General features: G+C 38.8%; 1 protein-coding gene across 1 annotated transcript; it reads left to right on the top strand.

The window, feature by feature from the left end:
* The first annotated feature begins 1,448 nt into the window (after window positions 1–1,448).
* On the top strand, window positions 1,449–2,390 carry OR2A9 (olfactory receptor family 2 subfamily A member 9). The gene has a single exon (NM_001388560.1). It carries the CDS (start codon window positions 1,449–1,451, stop codon window positions 2,388–2,390), a length of 942 nt encoding a protein of 313 aa, NP_001375489.1.
* Window positions 2,391–21,298: the final 18,908 nt, after the last annotated feature.

Raw genomic sequence — 21,298 nt, 5'->3', positions numbered from 1 at the left:
ATCTTGCTGTGGGTTTGATTCACATTTCCCTTATGCTTAGTGATATTGAGTACCTTTTCATGTATTTGTAGCCTATCTGTATGTCATCTTTGAAAAAAAAAGTTCAGGTCCTTTACTCATTTTGATTTGATTATTTGGGAGGTTTTTGGGTTTTGTTGTTTTTGTTATTGAGCTGTATTAGTTCTTCGTAGGTCTTGGATATTAACTCCTCACCAAATATATGGTTTGCAAATTTTTTTTCTGCTTTCATAGATTTTCTTTGCATTTTTTGGATCACTTCTTGCTGTGCAGAAGCTTTTTAGTTTTATATTATCCCACGTATTTATTTTTTATTTTGTTGCGTGGGCATTACATGTTATATTTTAAAAATCATTGCCAAAACCCATGCCAAGAAGCTTTTTTCCTATGTTTTCTTCTAGGAATTTTATGCATTTTGGTCTTATATTAGGTCTTTCATCCATTTTGAGTTAATTTTTGTGAGCAGTGTGAGGTAGGGGTATAGTTTCATTTTTTTAAATGTGAATATCCAATTATTCCAGGACCATTTATTGAAGAGAGTACCTTTTCTGCACCAAGTATTCTTGGCTCCCTTGTCAAATATTAGTGAATCGTGTTTGTATGAGTTGATTTCTGGGCTGTTGATTCTTTTTCATTGTCCTATATGTCTGATAGTTCTGATTATTTTACCTTTAATATATGGCTTAAAATCAAGAAGGGTGATGACTCCTGCTTTCTTCTTTCTCAGGATTACTTTGACTATTCAAGGTCTTTTGTGGTTCCTTAAAATTTTATAATTTATTTTCTACTTCTGTAAAAATGTCATTAGCATTTTGACAGGGATTACATTGAATCTATAGATGGCTTTGAGAAGTATGGACATTTTTTTTTTGGACATTTTAACAATATTAATTGTTCCAATCAATGAACATGGGATTTACATACTGATAGAAACTCAATCAAGATTTCAGCTGAAGTAAGTAAAGTTGTTTTCTTTCCCAGGACCATTCTCATTCAAAGGTCCTCTATACTGATTATTAATACTCTGCAGTAATTCTCTTACAGATTTGTACATATGTAGCTCTGAGACAATCCATATTTCATAATTATTTTCTTTGTAATATGGTTTGATATTTTTTAATTCCATCACAATGCCAACGGCTCACCATAGGTAATCACTATTTCCCTTTTTCTTTCCATATTTCCCTTTTATAAAACTAGATATGTTAAGAATTTAGCAAAAGAATATTTAAATTTGTTTAAATAGGTGACTCTTTTTCTTTCTTTCTCTTTTCTTCCTTCCTTTTTCCATCTTATTTATAACTCGGTGAATTCTTAAAGTTGTTTTCTAATAGTCTTGTGCACACCAAAAATTTATGGAATGATAAATAAAAGAGTTGTTTAAAAATAATTCTGTTACATAGCTATCTGGTTTTCTCTTTAATAGTAAAATGGAGAAAAATCAAACAATGGTTACAGAATTCATCCTATTGGGATTTTGTCTTGGTCCAAGAATTCAGATGGTTCTCTTTGGGCTCTTCACCCTGTTCTACGCCTTCACCCTGCTGGGGAATGGGCTCATCCTGGGGCTCATCTCACTGGACCCCAGACTGCACACCCCCATGTACTTCTTCCTCTCCCACCTGGCCATCGTCGACATAGCCTATGCCTGCAACACGGTGCCCCAGATGCTGGTGAACCTCCTGAGGCCAGACAAGCCCATCTCCTTTGCTGGCTGCCTGACGCAGACCTTTCTCTTTTTGACTTTTGCTCTGATAGAATGTCTTCTCCTGGTGGTGATGTCCTATGACCGGTATGTGGCCATTTGCCACCCCCTCCGCTATTCTGTGATCATGAACTGGAGAGTCTGTATCACCCTGATGGTGGCTTCCTGGGCATGTGGCTCCCTGCTGGCCCTGGTCCATGTGAGCCTCATCCTGAGGCTGCCCTTCTGTGGGCCTCATGAAATCAACCACTTCTTCTGTGAAATCCTGTCTATCCTCAAGCTGGCCTGTGCTGACACCCGGCTTAACCAAGTGGTCATCTTTGTTGCCTGCATGTTTATCTTAGTGGTGCCCCTCTGCTTGGTGCTGGTGTCCTACTCACGCATCCTGTTGGCCATCCTGAGGATCCAGTCTGGGGAGGGCCGCAGAAAGGCCTTCTCTACCTGTTCCTCCCACCTCTGTGTGGTGGGGCTCTTCTTTGGCAGTGCCATTGTCATGTACATGGCCCCCAAATCCCACCACCCTGAAGAGCAGCAGAAGATCCTTTTCTTGTTTTACAGCCTTTTCAACCCTATGCTGAACCCACTGATCTACAGCCTAAGAAATACAGAAGTCAAGAGTGCCCTGAGAAGAGCAATGTGCAAGAAAAGTCATTCCCAATTGGAGTGATATTGGAATCACCAGGCTGAGTGTTAGATTAGTGCCCAAATCCAGGAAATTTCACTGCTTCCTTCTTAGATCTGCCTAAAGGACACAAGAGCAAGCCTTCTCTCTTCTTTTTTTTTTTTTTTTAATTTTTTTTTAAATTTATTTATGATAGTCACACAGAGAGAGAGAGAGAGAGAGAGAGAGGCAGAGACACAGGTAGAGGGAGAAGCAGGCTCCATGCTCCGGGAGCCCGACATGGGACTCGATCCCAGGTCTCCAGGATCGTGCCCTGGGCCAAAGGCAGGCACCAAACCGCTGCGCCACCCAGGGATCCCGCCTTCTCTCTTCTTTTGAATGAAAAGGTTTAGATATGTTACATTCATTGATTATCTAGCAGGTGTGATTTTATCAGATATGATTTTTTTCTTTGCTCATTGAATTTAATATCTGAAATTAAAAATTGTTTTAATCCATTTTCTGGATCCCATCAATTGAATACAGCCTATCTATCTCTCTAACCCTAAGTATTTAAAACACAAAAACTACGTATATCATAGGATTTGGAAGAAAAAAACCCTGCAGTAAAGGGCAATGACCCTCTAAACCCAGAGGCACACTTGTCCATTCTCCTAAAATTTTACTTGCCCTGCTAAAGACAACTGTTAAAGAATAACACAGAGATATTTATTTAGTGTTTTGCATGATGGTGAGAAATTTTAAATGAAAATTATTGACTCAGGGAGGAATGAGCAGGCTGAGCAAAGGAACAAAATTAATGCAAAGTATATTGGACAAAGAAGGAGAAGGAAAAATCTGTAGACAATGTGAGAACAGTGCATATTGTTCACAGCTTCAGAAATAAACTGGTTACTAGTAACTAGCAAAGGAGCCAAGCTGGGTATTCTCTCCCTGAATGGGCTGATAAGGGGTAGCAAAGAAAACAATTTGAGCTGTTTATGGATTCTCCAGAAAATTTTGAGTGTTGAGCTGCAAATTATGTAGATGTACAAACTATATCAATATGTAGTTTTCTGGTGTCTTGTTATCAGCACTTCCACCTGGGTGCATCATTTCCCTCATTAGATGTCTCATCCTTGAAATAGGAAATTTGACCAGAGAGTGCAAGTGGCTAGTATAGTATAGCTGGCTATTCTCATTTAGTAGTGGATTGATTTTTACTGATTCATTCTACATTACAAATCCAACAATCAGTCATGAACCCTGTACATTTCAGGTGGCTTTGTAGGATGTTACCTATAAAATCCACCTTCTTTAATATTTTGTTTATTTATTTGAAAGAGAGAGTGTGAATATGGGCAGGAGCAGAGGGAGAGAAGGAAGCACACTCTTTGCTGAGCATAGAGCCCAACGTGGGGCTCGAACCCACAACACTGAGATCGTGACCTGAGCTGAAATCAAGAGTTGGAGGCTAAGCTGCCGGAGCCATCGAGGCACCCCTAAAATCCACTTTGTATACACACATACCAGAAAGTAGCAAATGTCAGGCTTTTGCCCTGACAGTCTGGCTCAGACAATAGTTTGTTGTGCTAACTAGTTAAGCCCTCAGTACTTAACCACAACAGTGTACATTGTGTATACCAACATCCGTGTTATCAATAAAGAAGAACAAGGCTAAATTATCCCAAAGATGGATGTGTTATGTGAAAGAGGGTGTACTTCCAGCCTCATGTGCCACAGTAAGTCGATCTATGCTCTGTAAGGCCTAGAAGGTGAGATCATTTATGAGAAGCTGGTTGTCATGGACAATGACTCCTAAGGGCAGAGTCATAAAAATATTTGGACTTTTAGGGAAACAGAGAACATAAAGCAAATGAGAACCAAGGCCGTTCTTAGTGAGATTGGTGATTAGTTGAGCTAAGACCCAGAACCAAGATAACAACACCATAATATATGCCCCCACACACCTCTCGGCTAGTCAATGCACTTCACATATCTTATTAATCTTCAAAACAGTCCTTTGGGGCAAAAAAACAATATCCCTCACTTTACTTATAGGGAAACTGAGGCACAGGGATGTCAAGTAACTTGCCCAGTATCAAAATGCTGACTGTCTAGTCCCGGATTAAACTGAGGCAATCAGATCCTTGACCTTATAGTCATAACCACATGGCCTCTTTGGAACTATCTGTGAATAATGATCAGAGAAATGGAGGTAGTGAAACAAAACCAGTGACAAAGACCAAGCGATGGGCATTAGACTTCTGACAGAAGCTTTTGTTTGCTAGAGGAAGCACCTTAACTGTAAACTGATATGTAAACAGTGGGTGTGGCAACAAGGAAGAATTTGACTCCAAGGGTCAGAGACCAAGAAAGGCTAGCTTGGGCCATAAACTGTGCAGGGAAGCAGGAAAGGGGAAGACAGATGATTCAGTGTCACACTGATGAAGTAGTGTTGGAGTAGAATTAGAATGGATGCTTGATAGTAGTTTATCTAAAGGTGCCCTTTCCCAAGACAAAGGAATTTAGATTTCATTTTTGGTGTTGAATATTGTTATGATCTTTCAGGTGGCATTTATGGAACACTGCTCAGCTAGGTATCAAGTTTCACAGGTTAAGATGGGAGCTCCCCAAGGGTAGGAACTAGAATCTGTTCATCACTTTTTCATCCACACTAACACACTGCTTAGCACATAGGAGGCACTCAAGCATTGGTCGGGTACATTCATGAGCCTTTATCAATTAGCTATACACAATTTTCAATGTTAAACTATCTTATGATTTCTACATTTTTTAAAATTCTTCTATTTGCAAAACAGAGTATGATAGAAAACAATTGCAGCTAAAATTTATTTAGTAATGTCTGTGTACCAGACACCATGTTATATTCTTTAGATGTAGTCCTCACATCAGAGCTGTGAAGTATTAATGGTACTTTCATTTATAGAAGGTAAGCTGAGGTTTAGAGAATTAAGTAACATACTCAATGTCATAGTAGAATCAGAATTCAGATCTAGTCAATCCAATCTAGATTAACTGTGAATGACCCTTTTGTAAAGGACCTTCTGATACTTACATCTTCAATGGCTAGGTGAAGGCTCATGTCATAGTAGTCAACAAATGCTGAAGAATGAAATTAGACCACTCTCTTGCACGATACACAAAGATAAACTCAAAATGGATGAAAGATCTAAATGTGAGACAAGATTCCATCAAAATCCTAGAGGAGAACACAGGCAACAACACCCTTTTTGAACTTGGCCACAGTAACTTCTTGCAAGATACATCCACGAAGGCAAGAGAAACAAAAGCAAAAATGAGCGATTGGGACTTCATCAAGATAAGAAGCTTTTGCACAGCAAAGGATACAGTCAACAAAACTAAAAGACAACCTACAGAATGGGAGAAGATATTTGCAAATGACGTATCAGATAAAGGGCTAGTTTCCAAGATCTATAAAGAACTTATTAAACTCAACAGCAAAGAGACAAACAATCCAATCATGAAATGGGCAAAAGACATGAAGAGAAATCTCACAGAGGAAGACCTAGACGTGGCCAACATGCACATGAGAAAATGCTCTGCATCACTTGCCATCAGGGAAATACAAATCAAAACCACAATGAGATCCCACCTCACACCAGTGAGAATGGGGAAAATTAACAAGGCAGGAAACCACAAATGTTGGAGAGGATGCGGAGAAAAGAGAACCCTCTTCACTGTTGGTGGGAATGTGAACTGGGGCAGCCACTCTGGAAAAGTGTGTGGAGGTTCCTCAAAGAGTTAAAAATAGACCTGCCCTACGACCCAGCAATTGCACTGTTGGGAATTTACCCCAAAGATACAGATGCAGGGAAACGCCGGGACACCTGCACCCCGATGTTTCTAGCAGCAATGTCCACAGCAGCCAAACTGTGGAAGGAGCCTCGGTGTCCATCGAAAGATGAATGGATAAAGAAGATGTGGTTTATGTATACAATGGAATATTCCTCAGCCATTAGAAACGACAAATACCCACCATTTGCTTCGTTTCCACGTGGATGGAACTGGAGGGTATTATGCTGAGTGAAGTAAGTCAATCAGAGAAGGACAAACATTACATGGTCTCATTCATTTGGGGAATATAAATAATAGTGAAAGGGAATAAAGGGAAAAGGAGAAAAAATGAGTGGGAAATATCAGAAAGGGAGACAGAACTTGAGAGACTCCTAACTCTGGGAAACGAAATGGGGGGGGGGGGTGGAAGGGGAGGAGGGCGGGGGGTGGGGGTGGGGGTGACTGGGTGGCGGGGACTGAGGTGGGCACTTGACAGGATGAGCACTGGGTGTTATTCTGTATGTTGACAAATTGAATACCAATAAAAAATAAATTTATTATTAAAAAATAAACAAATGCTGACTCATACACAGTCATTTAGCCTAGACTCCTATCCAAAAAAACTCCATATATATATGGTTTTATAAATATAAAATATGTAGCTTCATCAAATATGTAACTTAAATATAGTAGCTATTGTTATCCTTACAAAGTTAGCCATCTTGTCCATCAGTCACTTTAGTTTCAAATGCACTCAGTTCTTGCAAAAATTTTCTAATAGGGTGAATATTAATGATTAATTATGTCTCATTTGCCAGTGATTACAGGAGAATTACAAACATATTAGAAGGTATTTACTTCTTAATATAAAAAAAAAGAGCTATGTATATTTGTTTCTAATATGTAGAAGTGAAGATATGAGCCTTTTTTTTTTTTAAGGATATGAGCCTTTTGAAAAAGAGCATGCCAATTTGTGAAAGCTTCTGATTACAGTATGCCAGGAGGTGCTTGTACTAGCAAGATGGTGGAGAATTAGGGGTTGTAACTACTGAAAATGATCGGGTGGGATGCTGTAGGTGGGAGCTAGTTCACAAGCCATTTGAAATTGGATTCCCGGGTGTCTTTGGCATGTGGAGTGGGCACTGACAACCACTGACCTGTAGGTTGATTGTTTATTCTTTTTTAGACGGCGTAGACCAGAGCTTCTCTGGTGTGCATACAAATCATCAAAGATCTTGCAGAAATACAGGTTATGATTCAGCAGCCCTGAATGGGATGGGCAGAGATTTGCATTTCTAACAATCTCTTCTATCTTGCTGATGATGCTGAGCCACAGTCCATACTTTGAATGTTCATGCAGTGGAGAAGCATGGTTAAATCTATGGTTCTTAGGGAGGAAAAAGGGAGGAGATTTCTAATGGGGTCTCACAAGATGTCACAGTTGTGATATCTTTTCCGAGACCACAGGGAAGTGTCTGCTTTCCCTCCTTCCTAATGAAATTTGATTAGAGCACTACTTCAACTTCATCTGGTTTTTTGTTTTGCTTATTCTCTGCTATTTGTTTGCTTTTCACTTGTGTAACACCATTGAGTCAAGAGAAGAAGTGTGTTTGTGAGCATAGTCTGGTTTTGTCCTGGGAGGGCTGGCTGGCACAGAGGCAGGACTTCTGAGTTCCTACCTTAAGTCTAACAATTCCATCAGGTTTCTGTGTGACTTTAGAAAAGTCACTTGATTCTTCCGGGCATTGGTTTTCCCACCTGTAAAATGAAATGTCAGACTAGATGATCTGTAAATACCTCTAATTCTATGCGTCTCTGCTAAGTTCCTAGCATTTCAATTTTTTTCTCTTACTAGGAGACAAAATTAGATGGATTATTTTGAGAATAATTGAATGCAATGAATTCTTAAAACTTGCACGTGGTAGGAATTCAAAAGTAAACACCAAATTAGTAAAGAGGTTGCACATGTTATTATCTTAGAAGTATAGATGGCATAAGATGTAGAGAATAAGACATATTCCATATGAACTGTCCCTCTTAAAAAACAAACAGTTCTGTTATCCTGTTTGGAAAGGGTTAAGAATATTGTTCTTTTGCAAAGGGTCCCAGATCTCTGGTGTTGCATAACTGGCATAATAATATTAAGAGTTTGCATATATTGACTGCTTATTTCACACCAAGTACTATTCTATGAGGACATATCCATTAATATCAATCTAATCTTTACAACAATTCCCAATAGTAAGTTTTACCATTAGATTTCATTCATCATGAAAAAAATCAAGGCACAGAGATGTTAAGGACCCCTCAAGGGTCATGGAACTAGTGAGTGGCACAGCAGGACTCTCACCTAAGTCTTCCAAGACCATGGCTGAAGACTGTGTCTATAACTTCTAAGTTACACAGTCCCCCATACACAGCCCGACCTATGGCACCCTGCTTATCTATGATACACTAAAGCTCAAGAAGAGTAAGACTGAATTTTTCACTGGCCTGAAAATTCATCCTAAGAAAGAGGATGATAATATACCTAATATATTTCAACGTATATAAAACTGAAGGGTAATATGCAAATCCATGAAAAAAGTGAACAAAAATATGTAGATACAGATTATTCACAACACAAATCACAATAAACACAAATCACAAAAACACAAATCAAGAATAAATATGAAGATGCTTTCATCCTTAATCAGAAAAATCTACTTTAAAATGAGAACTTACGTTTTGATCAACAGATTGTGAAGGGAGAAAAAAAAGCCAATACTATATACTAGCGCTGAGTATGTGGGTCAAAATAAACATTCACACACTTTTGGTGGCAGTATAAATAGGCACAGATTTTGATGCTAAAAAAAAAAAATGGAAATATCAGAGCACCTGGGTGGCTCAGTGATTGAGCCTCTGCCTTTGGCTCAGGTTTTGATCCTGGGGTCCTGGGATCGAGTCCCACATCAGGCTCCCTACAGGGAGCCTGCTTCTCCCTCTACCTATATCTCTGCCTCTCTGTGTGTGTCTTTCATGAATAAATAAAATCTTAAAAAAAATGGAAATCTCTATTCAACACTAAAAAATAGAAATACCAATCCTAAGAACCTAGAGAAGTATGCAACATATGCATTGTACAAAGAAATGTGTACAAGTAATTTGAATTGAAATTTATCATAAAAGGTTCCAAATAATCTGAAATTTATTCATTTTGGACTTAGTAAATTATAAGAAGTACATATGCAGCATATCAAAAAGAACAAGTACTCTCTATAGTGGGCTATAATAGAATTGCTCCTCAAATAGCTAAATGAAGAAAATAAGTCACACTGAAAAAAGTTTTAATTTTGTAGGAGAAACTTCTAGCTCTTCATGAAGTCATATAGATGTAGGTATACACATGGGTGCACATATGTGTGTTTATAAATGTAAAGATGAATGTAAGGATGATACGCACTGAGCACTCAACAGAAGTTGCTTTTAGAAATATATACTTCTGTGTTTTTTGATAATCTTACAGTGAACATGTATTGACATTATAATTTTTTAAAAAAACCTTCTTTCAAGGTATCTCTGGTCCTTTGAGTCCTCAAATATTTATCAGAACACATTTTTCACATATCTTAGTGAAAGCCAAAATTAAGCAACTAAAAGCAATTTAGAATCTTCTTGGACTGCTAAATCATACCAAGGTGTCTCTTTGAAAATATCCTTTTATAGCTATTTACTTTATTATTCCATACTTTGCTGTAATGTTTAGATAAGGTGACTTATGTTATTAACTGAAATAATTTGAATGAGAAACCAAGTAAGATGCAGGGGCACCTGGGTGGCTCAGTGGTCGAGCATCTGGCTTTGGCTCAGGTCGTGATCCCGGGGTCCTGGGGTCAAGTCCCACATCGGGCTCCTCACAGGGAGCCTGCTTCTCCCTCTTCCTGTGTCTCTGCCTCTCTTTCTCTCTGTGTCCCTCATGAAGGAATGAATGAAGGAAGGAAGGAATAAATAAGAAACTAAACAAGATCCAAAGTAACCTATGATTCCCCAGACTCTAAAGCAACTACAAAAAGCAATGACATAAATAAAAGCCCAGTTTATTGCGCTGTAAAGAGATGATGTTTACCATGTGAATTGATCGTGGAAGCTACTAATATTTTAGTTTTAGAGTTACCAGCCTTTCCTCATTCCTTTTATCTCCATAAAAATGTTGAGTAATGCATTTGTGGGCTAAAGGGTAACATAAAAGCCCCAAACCAAAGTGATTTTACAGAACAAAAGTATACTTCTTGCTCATGTGAGGTCCTATGCAGGCAAGTGGCACAGTCTTTCATGTGGTGATGCAGGGACCTTCTACCTCACGGGGCCACCATCCTCCTGGCCTTGGAGACCTTCACTTCCAGCCAGTGATGGGAAGAGCAATGGTGCAGGAGGCATACTCGCCTCATACCCACTGCAGCCTTAGAAGTGGCACAAATCTGCATCTATTGAGAGGACCATATGGTTCTTGTTTTTTTCTCTTGCTGATATGATGAATCACCTTGATTGCTTTACGAGTGTTGAACCAGCCTTGTATCCCGGGGTTAAATCCCACTTGGTCATGGTGAATTATCTTCTTAATGTGTTGTTGGATCCTATTGGCTAGTATCTTGTTGAGAATTTTTGCATTTGTGTTCATCAGGGATATTGGTCTATAATTCTCCTTTTTGGTGGGGTCTTTGATTTTGGAATTAAGGTGATGCTGGCGTCATAGAACGAGTTTGGAAGTACTCCATCTCTTTCTATCTTTCTGAACAGCTTTAGTAGAATAGGTATGGTTTCTTCTTTAAGTGTTTGATAGAATTCCCCAGGGAAGCCATCTGGCCCTGGACTCTTGTGTCTTGGGAGGTTTTTGATGATGACTCCTTCAATTTCCTCCCTGGTTATTTGCCCTCTTCAGGTTTTCTATTTCTTCCTGGTCCAGTTTTGGTAGTTTGTGGTTTTCCAGAAATGCGTCCATTTCTTCTAGATTGCCTAATTTATTGGCATATAGCTGCTCATAATAAGTTTTTAAAATCGTTTGTATTTCCTTGGTATTGGTGGTGATGTCTCCTTTCTCATTCATGATTTTATTAGTTTGAGTCTTTTCTCTCTTCTTTCTTTTTTAAATTTTTATTTATTTATGATAGTCAGAGAGAGAGAGAGAGAGAGAGGCAGAGACACAGGCAGAGGGAGAAGCAGGCTCCGTGCAGGGAGCCTGACGTGGGACTCGATCCCAGGTCTCCAGGATCGCGCCCTGGGCCAAAGGCAGGCGCCAAACCGCTGTGCCACCCAGGGATCCCTTCTCTCTTCTTTTTACTAAGGCTGGCTAATGGTTTATCTATCTTATTAGTTCTTTCAAAAATCCAACTCCTGGTTTTGTTGATCTGTTCTACAGTTCCTCTGGTCTCTACTCCATTGAGTTCTGCTCGAATCTTTATTAACTCTCTTCTTCTGCTGGGTGAAGGTTTTATTTGCTGTTCTTTCTCCAGCTCCTTTAAGTGCAAGGTTAGCTTTTGTATTTGAGTTCTTTTCAATTTTTTGATGGATGCTTGTATTGTGATGTATTTCCCCTTCACCTGCACCCCAATGTTTATAGCATTAATGTCCCCAGTAGCCAAACTGTGTAAGGAGCCTCGGTGTCCATCGAAAGATGAATGGATGAAGAAGATGTGGTCTATGTATACAATGGAATATTACTCAGCCATTAGAAACAACAAATACCCACCATTTGCTTCGTTTCCACGTGGATGGAACTGGAGGGTATTATGCTGAGTGAAGTAAGTCAATCGGAGAAGGACAAACATTCTATGGTCTCATTCATTTGGGGAATATAAAAATAGTGAAAGGGAATAAAGAGGAAAGGAGAGAAAATGAGTGAAAATATCAGTGAGGATGACAGAACTTGAGAGACTCCTAACTCTGGGAAACGAATAAGGGGTAGTGGTGGGCGGGGTGACAGGGTGACTTGGTGGTGGGTATTGAGGGGGGCACTTGACAGGATGAGCTCTGGGTGTTACATGTTGGCAAATTGAACTCCAATAAAAAATAAATAATAAATAATAAAAAGAAGTGGCACAAATCTTTTCTGCCTATGTTCCTTTTGTAAGAATTTGACACCACCTCATACCACCACCAACGTGAGAGATCTGGGAAGTACAGTCACATGCTGGCAGGTGCAGCCCAGAGACAACCAGGTGTAAGGAAGAGAAGAGCACATCTTTTAAGGAGCTATGTCTTCCTTAAGGTAACACTAGCAACTGACACAAATAATCTCTAAAAATTGCCCTTTTAAATTCTGTCTCTTTCTCCCCTGTTGTTAAGGATTCCAAACAAATTTCTGTCCTTTTAACTCATAATTACTTACGAAGTACAAATGAGATTACTTGAGAAATACAACATGCCTGCATGGTTCAGTTGGTTAAATGTCCAACTCTTGGTTTCGATTCAGGTCATGATCTCAAGGTCCTAAGATTGATCACTACTTCCAGGTCCTCGCTCAGTGGGGAGTCTGCTTAAGACTCTTCCTCTCTTTCTTTGTCCCCGCTACTCTGTCAAATAAATCTTTTAAAAAAATTAAATTTTTTTTTAAAAAAAGAAATACATTTGAGAACATTACCATTTGCATTCTCTACCAATACATTTTTGTCATGCCATCCTAAAAATGCATTCACTCATGTCTTGTGCATTTCTCACAACCTTATTTTCTGCTTTTTGTTCAAAATATCTGTTATGGTAATTTACTTTGAGAGATGTTTATATGCACCTGTTTTATGCTGATTTTTATCTTTGTTACAATTAAATGAACTCTATGGTCAAATTCTAGCAGTACTTGACTTTATGCATAAAAGGTAGAAATGTGTGAAATCAAATGCCTGATGCTAGTAGATAATGTTCTTGTTTCAACTAATCCTGTGTTTTTCTATATGCTAGTTCTTTTGTGTATTTATGTCATTGTTACTCTCTTTAAATAGTAAGTACTATCAAGATAAAAGTTATTTCAGTTTGATTTTAACAGAATTTTGACAGATTTGAGTTTATAAATGTTGACACTTAAGTTCTTGAAGGATTTTCCTAAATTTAGTTTGGGTGATAATCCCAAATGTTATACCTAATTACTGATTAACTTTTAATTTTTCATTTTGGTCAAAATATGTATCTGTAATCAATATTCCTAATGTGCTATTAATAGAAATATAATCTCTAAAACCATTCTTTACACAGGTTTTCACTTTAGTGCTTGCTCTTGAAAGGCAGTTTTCTGATTTCCACTTGCTGGCATATAAGGTAAATACTTGAGAGAATATTAATATCAAATAGGATCTGTCTGTTCTCTGTGTGTTACTTTTCTTTGTATATATTTATATTTTAAATATATTCCTGTCTCCTCTGACACTTTTAGAAGATGGGCCCAGGTTAAAAGTTGCATCAATTTGATATATAATAGAAAACGTGTTATTTTGAAGTGATGCATTTCCTACATTTTATTTTGTTTTGTATCATAAAATTTTATATTTAAGTTCTTCTGATGTCTTTGTTAAAATTTTCTATTTTTATACCCTAAAATGACTTTTTTTAAAAAAAGATTTTATTTTCAATTTTTAAAAAAATTTTATTTATTCATGAGAGACACAGAGAGAGAGAGAGGCAGAAACATAGGCAGAGGGAGAAGCAGGCTCCCTGCAGGGAGCTGGACATGGGACTCAACCCCAAGACCCCAGGATCACACCCTGAGCCTAAGGCAGACACTCAACCCCTGAGCCACCCAGGTGCCCCCCAAAAAGATTTTATTTATATGAGAGAGAGATCATAAGGAGCCTGACATGGAGCTTGATCCCAGAACTCTGGGATCATGACCCGAGCTGAAGCCCAATGCTTAACCAAGTGAGCCACCCAGGCTTCCCTAAAATGACTTTTTATAACTGATATTTTTATAGTGTTGAATATAGAAAAGCATATCCAATTTTTTTCACATGATTTTTGTTGTTTACATGAGTTTTCTACTTTCCACATTTTCTATAGTTTACCTGAGTGAGAGAAGGGAGAGAAGAAAGGATTTTAGTGTTTTTTGTGGGGGTTTTTTGGTTTGTTTTTCCTTTTTTAAAGATTTTATTTATTTATTTATTTATTTATTTATTTATTTATTCATTTATTTATTCATTCATGAGAGACACAGTGAGAGAGAGAGACACAGGCAGAAGGAGAAGCAGGCTCCATGCAGGGACCCCGATGCAGGGCTTGATCCCAGGACCCGGGGATCACCACTGAGCCACACAGGCATCCCAAGGATTTCATTATTTATGGATTGCCTACTACACACTAGCCTTTTTCTATAATTAGGAGCAAAATCTTGTGACCCTGGATGAATATGTAGTTCTTCTCACAATGGACATGTACAGTTGGAACACAGTTAATCATGTTCTTAAAATGTGATAACCTGCGCAAGATTTTCCTCAAGTTTCTGCCATAACCCCAGCAGGCTGTGGATCACACTATAACAAACTCATTAATCTGTAAATTGCACAGTTGCTTGATGTGAAATGCCTAGCCCTCCTTTGCCTACTAAATAGAGAAATAAACATGAGAACACTTTAGGCAGCAAATATCTCCACCCTCCTGGGAGAGGTAGTGGCTTAGAGGAGAAGCTGCTGTGGAGAGGGTTCTCTCCTCCCCTGCCCTGAGGGATGGATGGGACCTAGAATCTCCTCACTTCAGAATAGTTAGAAAACTTGGAAGACTTCCAAGGTTGACCTACTTGGGTGGCTGGTACCCTAGAAAACCCCTCCGCAGGCATGTTGTAATAAGCCCCACTGGGACACCTTGGCTCTCCTTGGACTCCCCATTCTGCTTCCTGCCTCCAGCACCTTGCCTCCACACCTTGAGCTGTTGCTTGGCATCAGCTGATTTTCAGGGTCCTTTCTTCTCACCTCTGCTGCTACACAAGGGGCCCAGACTACAGTGGGGGAGAAGCTGAAGGACAGAGGGGAATGCCGGGAGCTTCTTCACCATGACACTGGTTCTGCTTCCTTAGAGGTTCCCCTGAAGTGTCTGCAGGTTTGGGAATTAGGGCAGTGCTGGGATTCATGAGATCCAAATCATGCTGAGTATTCAGGGACTGTAATGACTGATGTTGCCTCAGAGGCGTGCTCTGGGGCTGGCTGTGTTTTCTCATCACGGGTCCTGCTTGGGGATGAGGGCAGAAAGAGAGAAGTGCTTTGTGTCTCCTTCCCAGCGGAGGTGGGTGTGCAGTGCATGTCACAGCCCACCTGTCCAGTGAGCCCTTGGGTGCTGCCAACTTGGCTGAGGCCATCAGAGGATAAAAGCTCTTTTCTGGGGATTTGACCCCATTTTCCATCAGGCACAAAAGTGAGGGTTGTGCAGCTCCCACAGAAGCTCCCAGAGAGCAGGATCCTGCCCAACTTCCAGGTACTTTTCCCTTCTGAGATCCCTAAGTCCAAATGTGGGAGCAAACCTGGTTACCTTATTTTCTTTATCATTAATTCCTGTTAGACGGCGGGTAGCATCTATCCTTTTGTGGACTATAACTCTGTTAACTACTGTTCTTTTTAAGCACAGCTAAGGAAATTCAGTCTTGTCTATATATGGGCTGATTATTATTCTGTGATGGGGCTAGTTTGAGGAAAAATCAATGCTTATTTGAATGTATTGCTCACAAATAAAGTATGTATAGAATTTGGTTCATTTCATTTTATACAGCGGTAAGTAGCTGCAGGAAAGCAATAACCTGGTGTACGGTGATGCTGGGTAAAGAAAAGTAATTTCTGTGTGATGGATTTAGGTTAAATATGTGAAATAATGTTCTTAAGCCAAAGACTTTCCACTGGGATATATTACAAGTGGTTTCACATTTCAGGAAAACTGACATTAGTGTAGCTTATTGTGTTTATGTCAACAAGACCACCAAATACAATCTATGCTGCCCGTACGCAGCTCTTCCATTGCCTATAACTGGGAGAAGAATGTCAGGCACACAGAAAGTACTCAACTTTTAAATTAGACTTTCCCAAGCTTGGAATATATATGAGTGTGTGTGTGTGTGTGTGTGTGTATGTGTGTCTGTCTGTCTGTCTATGGTGCCTTTAAATATTTGAGGAATTTTTTGTGTACGTTTTGGGATTTTGCCTTGAGAATCTGGCTCAAGGGAGAATGTGGCAGGCTCATTAGTGTTTTGTTTTCTTGTATTTAATCAAATTGATATCCAGTTAGTCAATAAATATTTATTTAACACCTACAATGTTCTGGGCACAATGCATGGTCCAATATATGATTTTTTTACTGATTAGATTAAAAAGATTTCTTCAATCCCTCAAGGTATATTTTAAGTGTAAGTTCTTGTTAAATTAATTCTGAAATAGAAGTGGAGCCTTTATTGGTCATTTTGGTAACAAGACATAATATTTCGATATCCCAGATGAATGTTGACAGATATTATTGTTACTGTGAATTGTAAGATTGTATTTCCCAAGGTTATAAATATATATGCTTTATAAGAGAATTAACCCAAATAGAAATAATTAACCTGAATATAGGCTTTCTATGTGATCAAAATCTTCTAAGAAAACCACTCAAATATGGAACTATTGATAAGTCTCTAGAAATACTGCGGAGAAGGAAACAAGAAAGATTTTGAGATTGGGGAATTACAAAAGAGATATAAGGAAAATTGGAAATAGAATGTCATAAAGGGCACCAGGAGAGGAAGGAGATCGGAATACAGACAATGATATAGTGAGGCAGAGGAACAGGGACAGGGCGACATAACCAACACGAGAGAGATTCAGAGCAAGGAAATTATCAGGGATAAGGAGGAACATTACATAATGATAAGGGTCAGTTCTCTAAGAAGACATAATCCTTAGCATGTATGCACCTAACAACAGGGCATCAAAATATAGAGGCAAAACCAGTAGAACTGAAAGGAGAAATAGATGGGCCTTCTATTAGAGTTGGAGACGTCAACATCCCTTCATCAGAAATAGACCCAGAACACAGAAAATCAATAAGGATATAGCTGGACTCAACCATATCATCAACCAACTGGATAGAATGAACATGTATAGACTACTTCATCCAACAACAAGGAGCAAAATATACATTCTTCTCAAGCTCACGTGGAACACTCACCCTGGTAGATCATATCCTGGGATATAAAACACACCCAAACAAATTCAAAAGAATAGAAGGGCACACAATGTGTGCTTTCAGACCACAGTGGAATTGAAGTAGAAATCAGAAGCAGAGGGTGAGCTGGAAAATCCCCAAATACTTGGAGATTAAACCACATTCTTCTAAGCAACATATGGGTCAGGGAGGAAAAAAAAAATCTCAGAAACTTTCAATATATTGAATTAAAAGAGAAACAGAGAAGGGTTCTATTGAATACATTAGTAGTAACAATTATTTTTTGTATTACTTGGAATTAAACCATCCAATACTTCAGTTTAACTTGAGGATTTAGAAATAGTTTTCATTTCAGGAATGCTGGGTGACTCATGCCTACAGCATTAGAAAAGTTTGTCAGCTCACCAGATCTTAAACCTTACTTTTGAAACCTAGGCCCCGTCTAGTACTGGCAGGTTTGTTCCTGTGTAAAGAAATGATTTCAATCTTAGATATTTACTTTGAAACCATGAAGAACACTGGATAATTTATTAGTCATCAGTCTGCCAATTCTTAAATTGCTAACTGGTATATACACCTAAGACACATCATTTATAGCACAAAACAACGTCTGAATGTTACATTAGCAACTGAGATGTATTTAATTTCTTTTTTATTTCCTCCTTTTACTTCCACCAGTCCTTTAGCAAATTTAATCCACTGATTCAGATGAAATGCTTTCAATTATCATGTAGAATAAAATAAAAGATGGGGAAAAAAAGAAAATAGAAGTGTCTTTCAACTGGCCGATGCTTAAACATTTGAGATTCTAGTTTAGAATCTCAATTTTTTTGCCTTGGGAAAAGAGTCCTTACTTGGACAAGCAAGATTTAAACAAGGCAGAAATTCCAGACTCAGTGCAAAGACAGTCCAAAAATTCAATATTTAGACATTCACTTATTCTCGTATATGCATTCATTCATTTGTTCACTCAACAAATATTTTGTAAGTTCCAGAATTACAAAAATGAGTACACTTGTTCCTGTTCAAAAGCATATATTATGACTCCTATAAAAGAAATCAGACTTCCAGCTCACATGGCAACCGTTCTTTTTTTTTTTTTTTTGATAAAAGATTTGTTTATTTGAGAGAGAGAGCATGCAAGAGAGAGAGAGTGCGCGAGAGCGTGTGAGTGTGAGCAGGAGGGAAGGGTAGAGAGAGACTCTCCAGCAGACTCTACTGAGTACGGATCTAGAGGCAGAGCTCGATCTCATGGCCCTAAGCTCATGACCTGAAGCCAAAATCTGAAGCCAAAATCAAGAGTTGGATGCACATGCTTAATAGACTGAGCCACCCAGGCACCCCATGGCAACTGTTCTTAAAGTATTCATGAGGCCCTCCTGTCTCTTAAGTTTCAAAGAGATTCAGACTTTGCAAGTAATTTTTTTTCTTTATGTGACCATTTGGAAGTTGCAAGGAATTAAGGAAGGATGGAATAAAGAGATTACGCTTTTATAAGATGTGGGTTCACAAATGTATTTTCACAACTAAATGTTTTCATATGCTTTGTATGTTTTCCAAATAAATTTAAAGGGCTGTTCTAACACAGTAATTTTTTTTTATATAATTCTAAACAAAACAATCAAGCTCTGGTCCTGTGTTAGGAGTCTGTAGTATAATCATTAGATCCATTTGTGACTTGATGATATAAATTGATAATGGTTATTCAAAAAATGTCATTTGTTGCTTCTAGAAAGGGATCTAATGGGGATGTCCTCCAGGTCCCAATTAATTGCTCAGAAAAACTTTCTTTGGGTTGTATTTAAGTGGGGTTATCTCTGTCCTGGGCCTGGTCCTACTTTTGTAGATCTAGCTTTGGAAATTTTGCTAAGGCTATACATTTCCATGTGTATCATATTATCAAAACTGAAAAGAAAAAAAAAAAGAACTGTGAATAAACCTGAATGGAATTATTTATTATAAAAATATTGGCAAGAGCTTTGCTTAGTAGCACATTCCCTCTTTGTCAAAATAGCTGCCTAGGAAGGCAAATTAACACCTTGTGGTTAATTGGTGAGCATGGGCCCTGAGTAAAGGGGATTCACTGGAGATCAGACAGCTGGGGTTACAGATCGCTGATCACTCAGGCCACCTGGACTGTGGATACAGACCCGTCAGGAGAACAGCTCTCCCATATAAGCAGGCCAGAAGTCCCTGGACAGTGCTGACAATGAGCTAGCAAATACCGGGCCTCATGGGTCACCTCCTTCTCCATTCCTCAACCTTTCTGTGGACACGCATCCCACACAACTGTTGCATTTGAGTCTCCTATTTACTGTCCAATCCTCCTACCCTGGGTCCATGAGTTCATCAAAGCACTGTGAGTGGAGTTGGTGATGGACTCACAACTCCCCACCTGCATGTTGACCCGGGTTGTCTTGTCTTGTTTCCTCCTCCAGTTCTTCTCATCCATTATGAGTGGATTTTACAAGTTGTATTTTTCAAGAAGCAGTGTTATTTCTCTCATTCTCAAGTTCCCAGGGAGCATCTCATTAACTTCTCCTTTGAAATTAATGACATCTGGACCAATGTCTTAAAACTGTGTGTGAATCTTTCCTTGTGTGAATCCTGGAGAGACTTTTCTTTGGAGGCAACCGGGCACAACTTCAATAGTTCAGCCTCAGGTCATTTTTGCCTCATAAAGGCACTAAAAAATTGGGTGCACTAGAAAGATGCTGATTTCTACATGGTATGTTGGGGAAGCTGTTACTAAGGACTTAAGCCAACTAGTATCTGGCACATCACCAATTCATAGAAGCCTCAGATACCTGACCACCAGGGTGTTGCTATAGCAATCCGTAAAATGACAAATTCGCTGAATCATCACTTTGCCAAAAATTTTTAAATTAGCTATCTATAAAGCATTTAGCAATTCTTATATTATCAAGCTAAGACAGAGTTCGTTTTTTAATAAATGGTTGTTTCTTGTGGTTTCACACAGGGTATGTGATGCAAATGCCAAGCCATCACACAGATGAGTCCTCCAACACTGCGTCATTCCAACATGTGTCCTCCAACACATGGCCTTTCCTAGTTATAGCAATACCTGGATTTGCTCTTTTTTTAAATTTTTTATTTATTTTTATTTTTTTATTTTTTTATTTTTTTGGATTTGCTCTTTTAATAGAAGAAGAGATGAGTGCACAGGGGACGGCATCTTGAAATGTCTTCACATGGATCCATACACACCACTGCCTCCAAGTCAAGCATGAACACCTAACCTCATACTTGTTTACACGCCTGCACACAAAGTCTAGACTCACGACACATAAACACTGGGCGGCCTGCCAAAAACCAATTCCTACAAAGTTTATGGCTTGTTACTCAGAACCACTTTTTGGTAAATCAGTAACTGGGAATCAATCAGTAGATTGCTAAATGGCCAATTGTCAGTTTGTGTTTGTCACCCACTATAAAATATAGTCAATAGAGCCCATATGTATGTAGCATATCCACTAATTTCCTTCTTAGCGACCTAAACAATCACAAAAGATGCTCCTTCTTTCATCACATAAGCTCCTCTCAAGTGCAAAGGTGGATTTGTGTTGTTGGGAACAGCACAGTTGATATTTCTATTAAGAAACTGAATTTTCACATTTCTTTCCTAGGCTACTCTAATTCTCATATCTGGAGTCCTTCCATTACTGATTACCTCTACACTCCAGCAATTCTCTTAATCCTGGCATGTGTAGCTCCGAGATAATCCGTATTTCATGGTTGCTTTATTTCCTCTTTGGCTTGACATTCTTCCTCCCCATTACAGTGTCATTGGCTCTAGGTAATCTGTCCTTGGTGACACAGTCCCCTTCTGTAAAACTGGTTGTCAGATTAAGTGATTAATTTAATGTGTAACTGGATTGTTAATTTTCAAAGTTTGTCTTCTAAAACTGACAAAATGTATAATATAGCATCTAGCTGGGGTTTTTTTTGACAATTCTGTCCCAAGCATTCCATTTTATCTTTTTCACAGTGAA

Source organism: Canis lupus, chromosome 16, assembly GCF_011100685.1.
Source record: "Canis lupus familiaris isolate Mischka breed German Shepherd chromosome 16, alternate assembly UU_Cfam_GSD_1.0, whole genome shotgun sequence".
Classification (NCBI taxonomy): domain Eukaryota; kingdom Metazoa; phylum Chordata; class Mammalia; order Carnivora; family Canidae; genus Canis; species Canis lupus.
The sequence above is the reverse complement of the archived record's forward strand: the minus strand, read 5'-3'. Positions and strand labels throughout refer to the sequence as shown.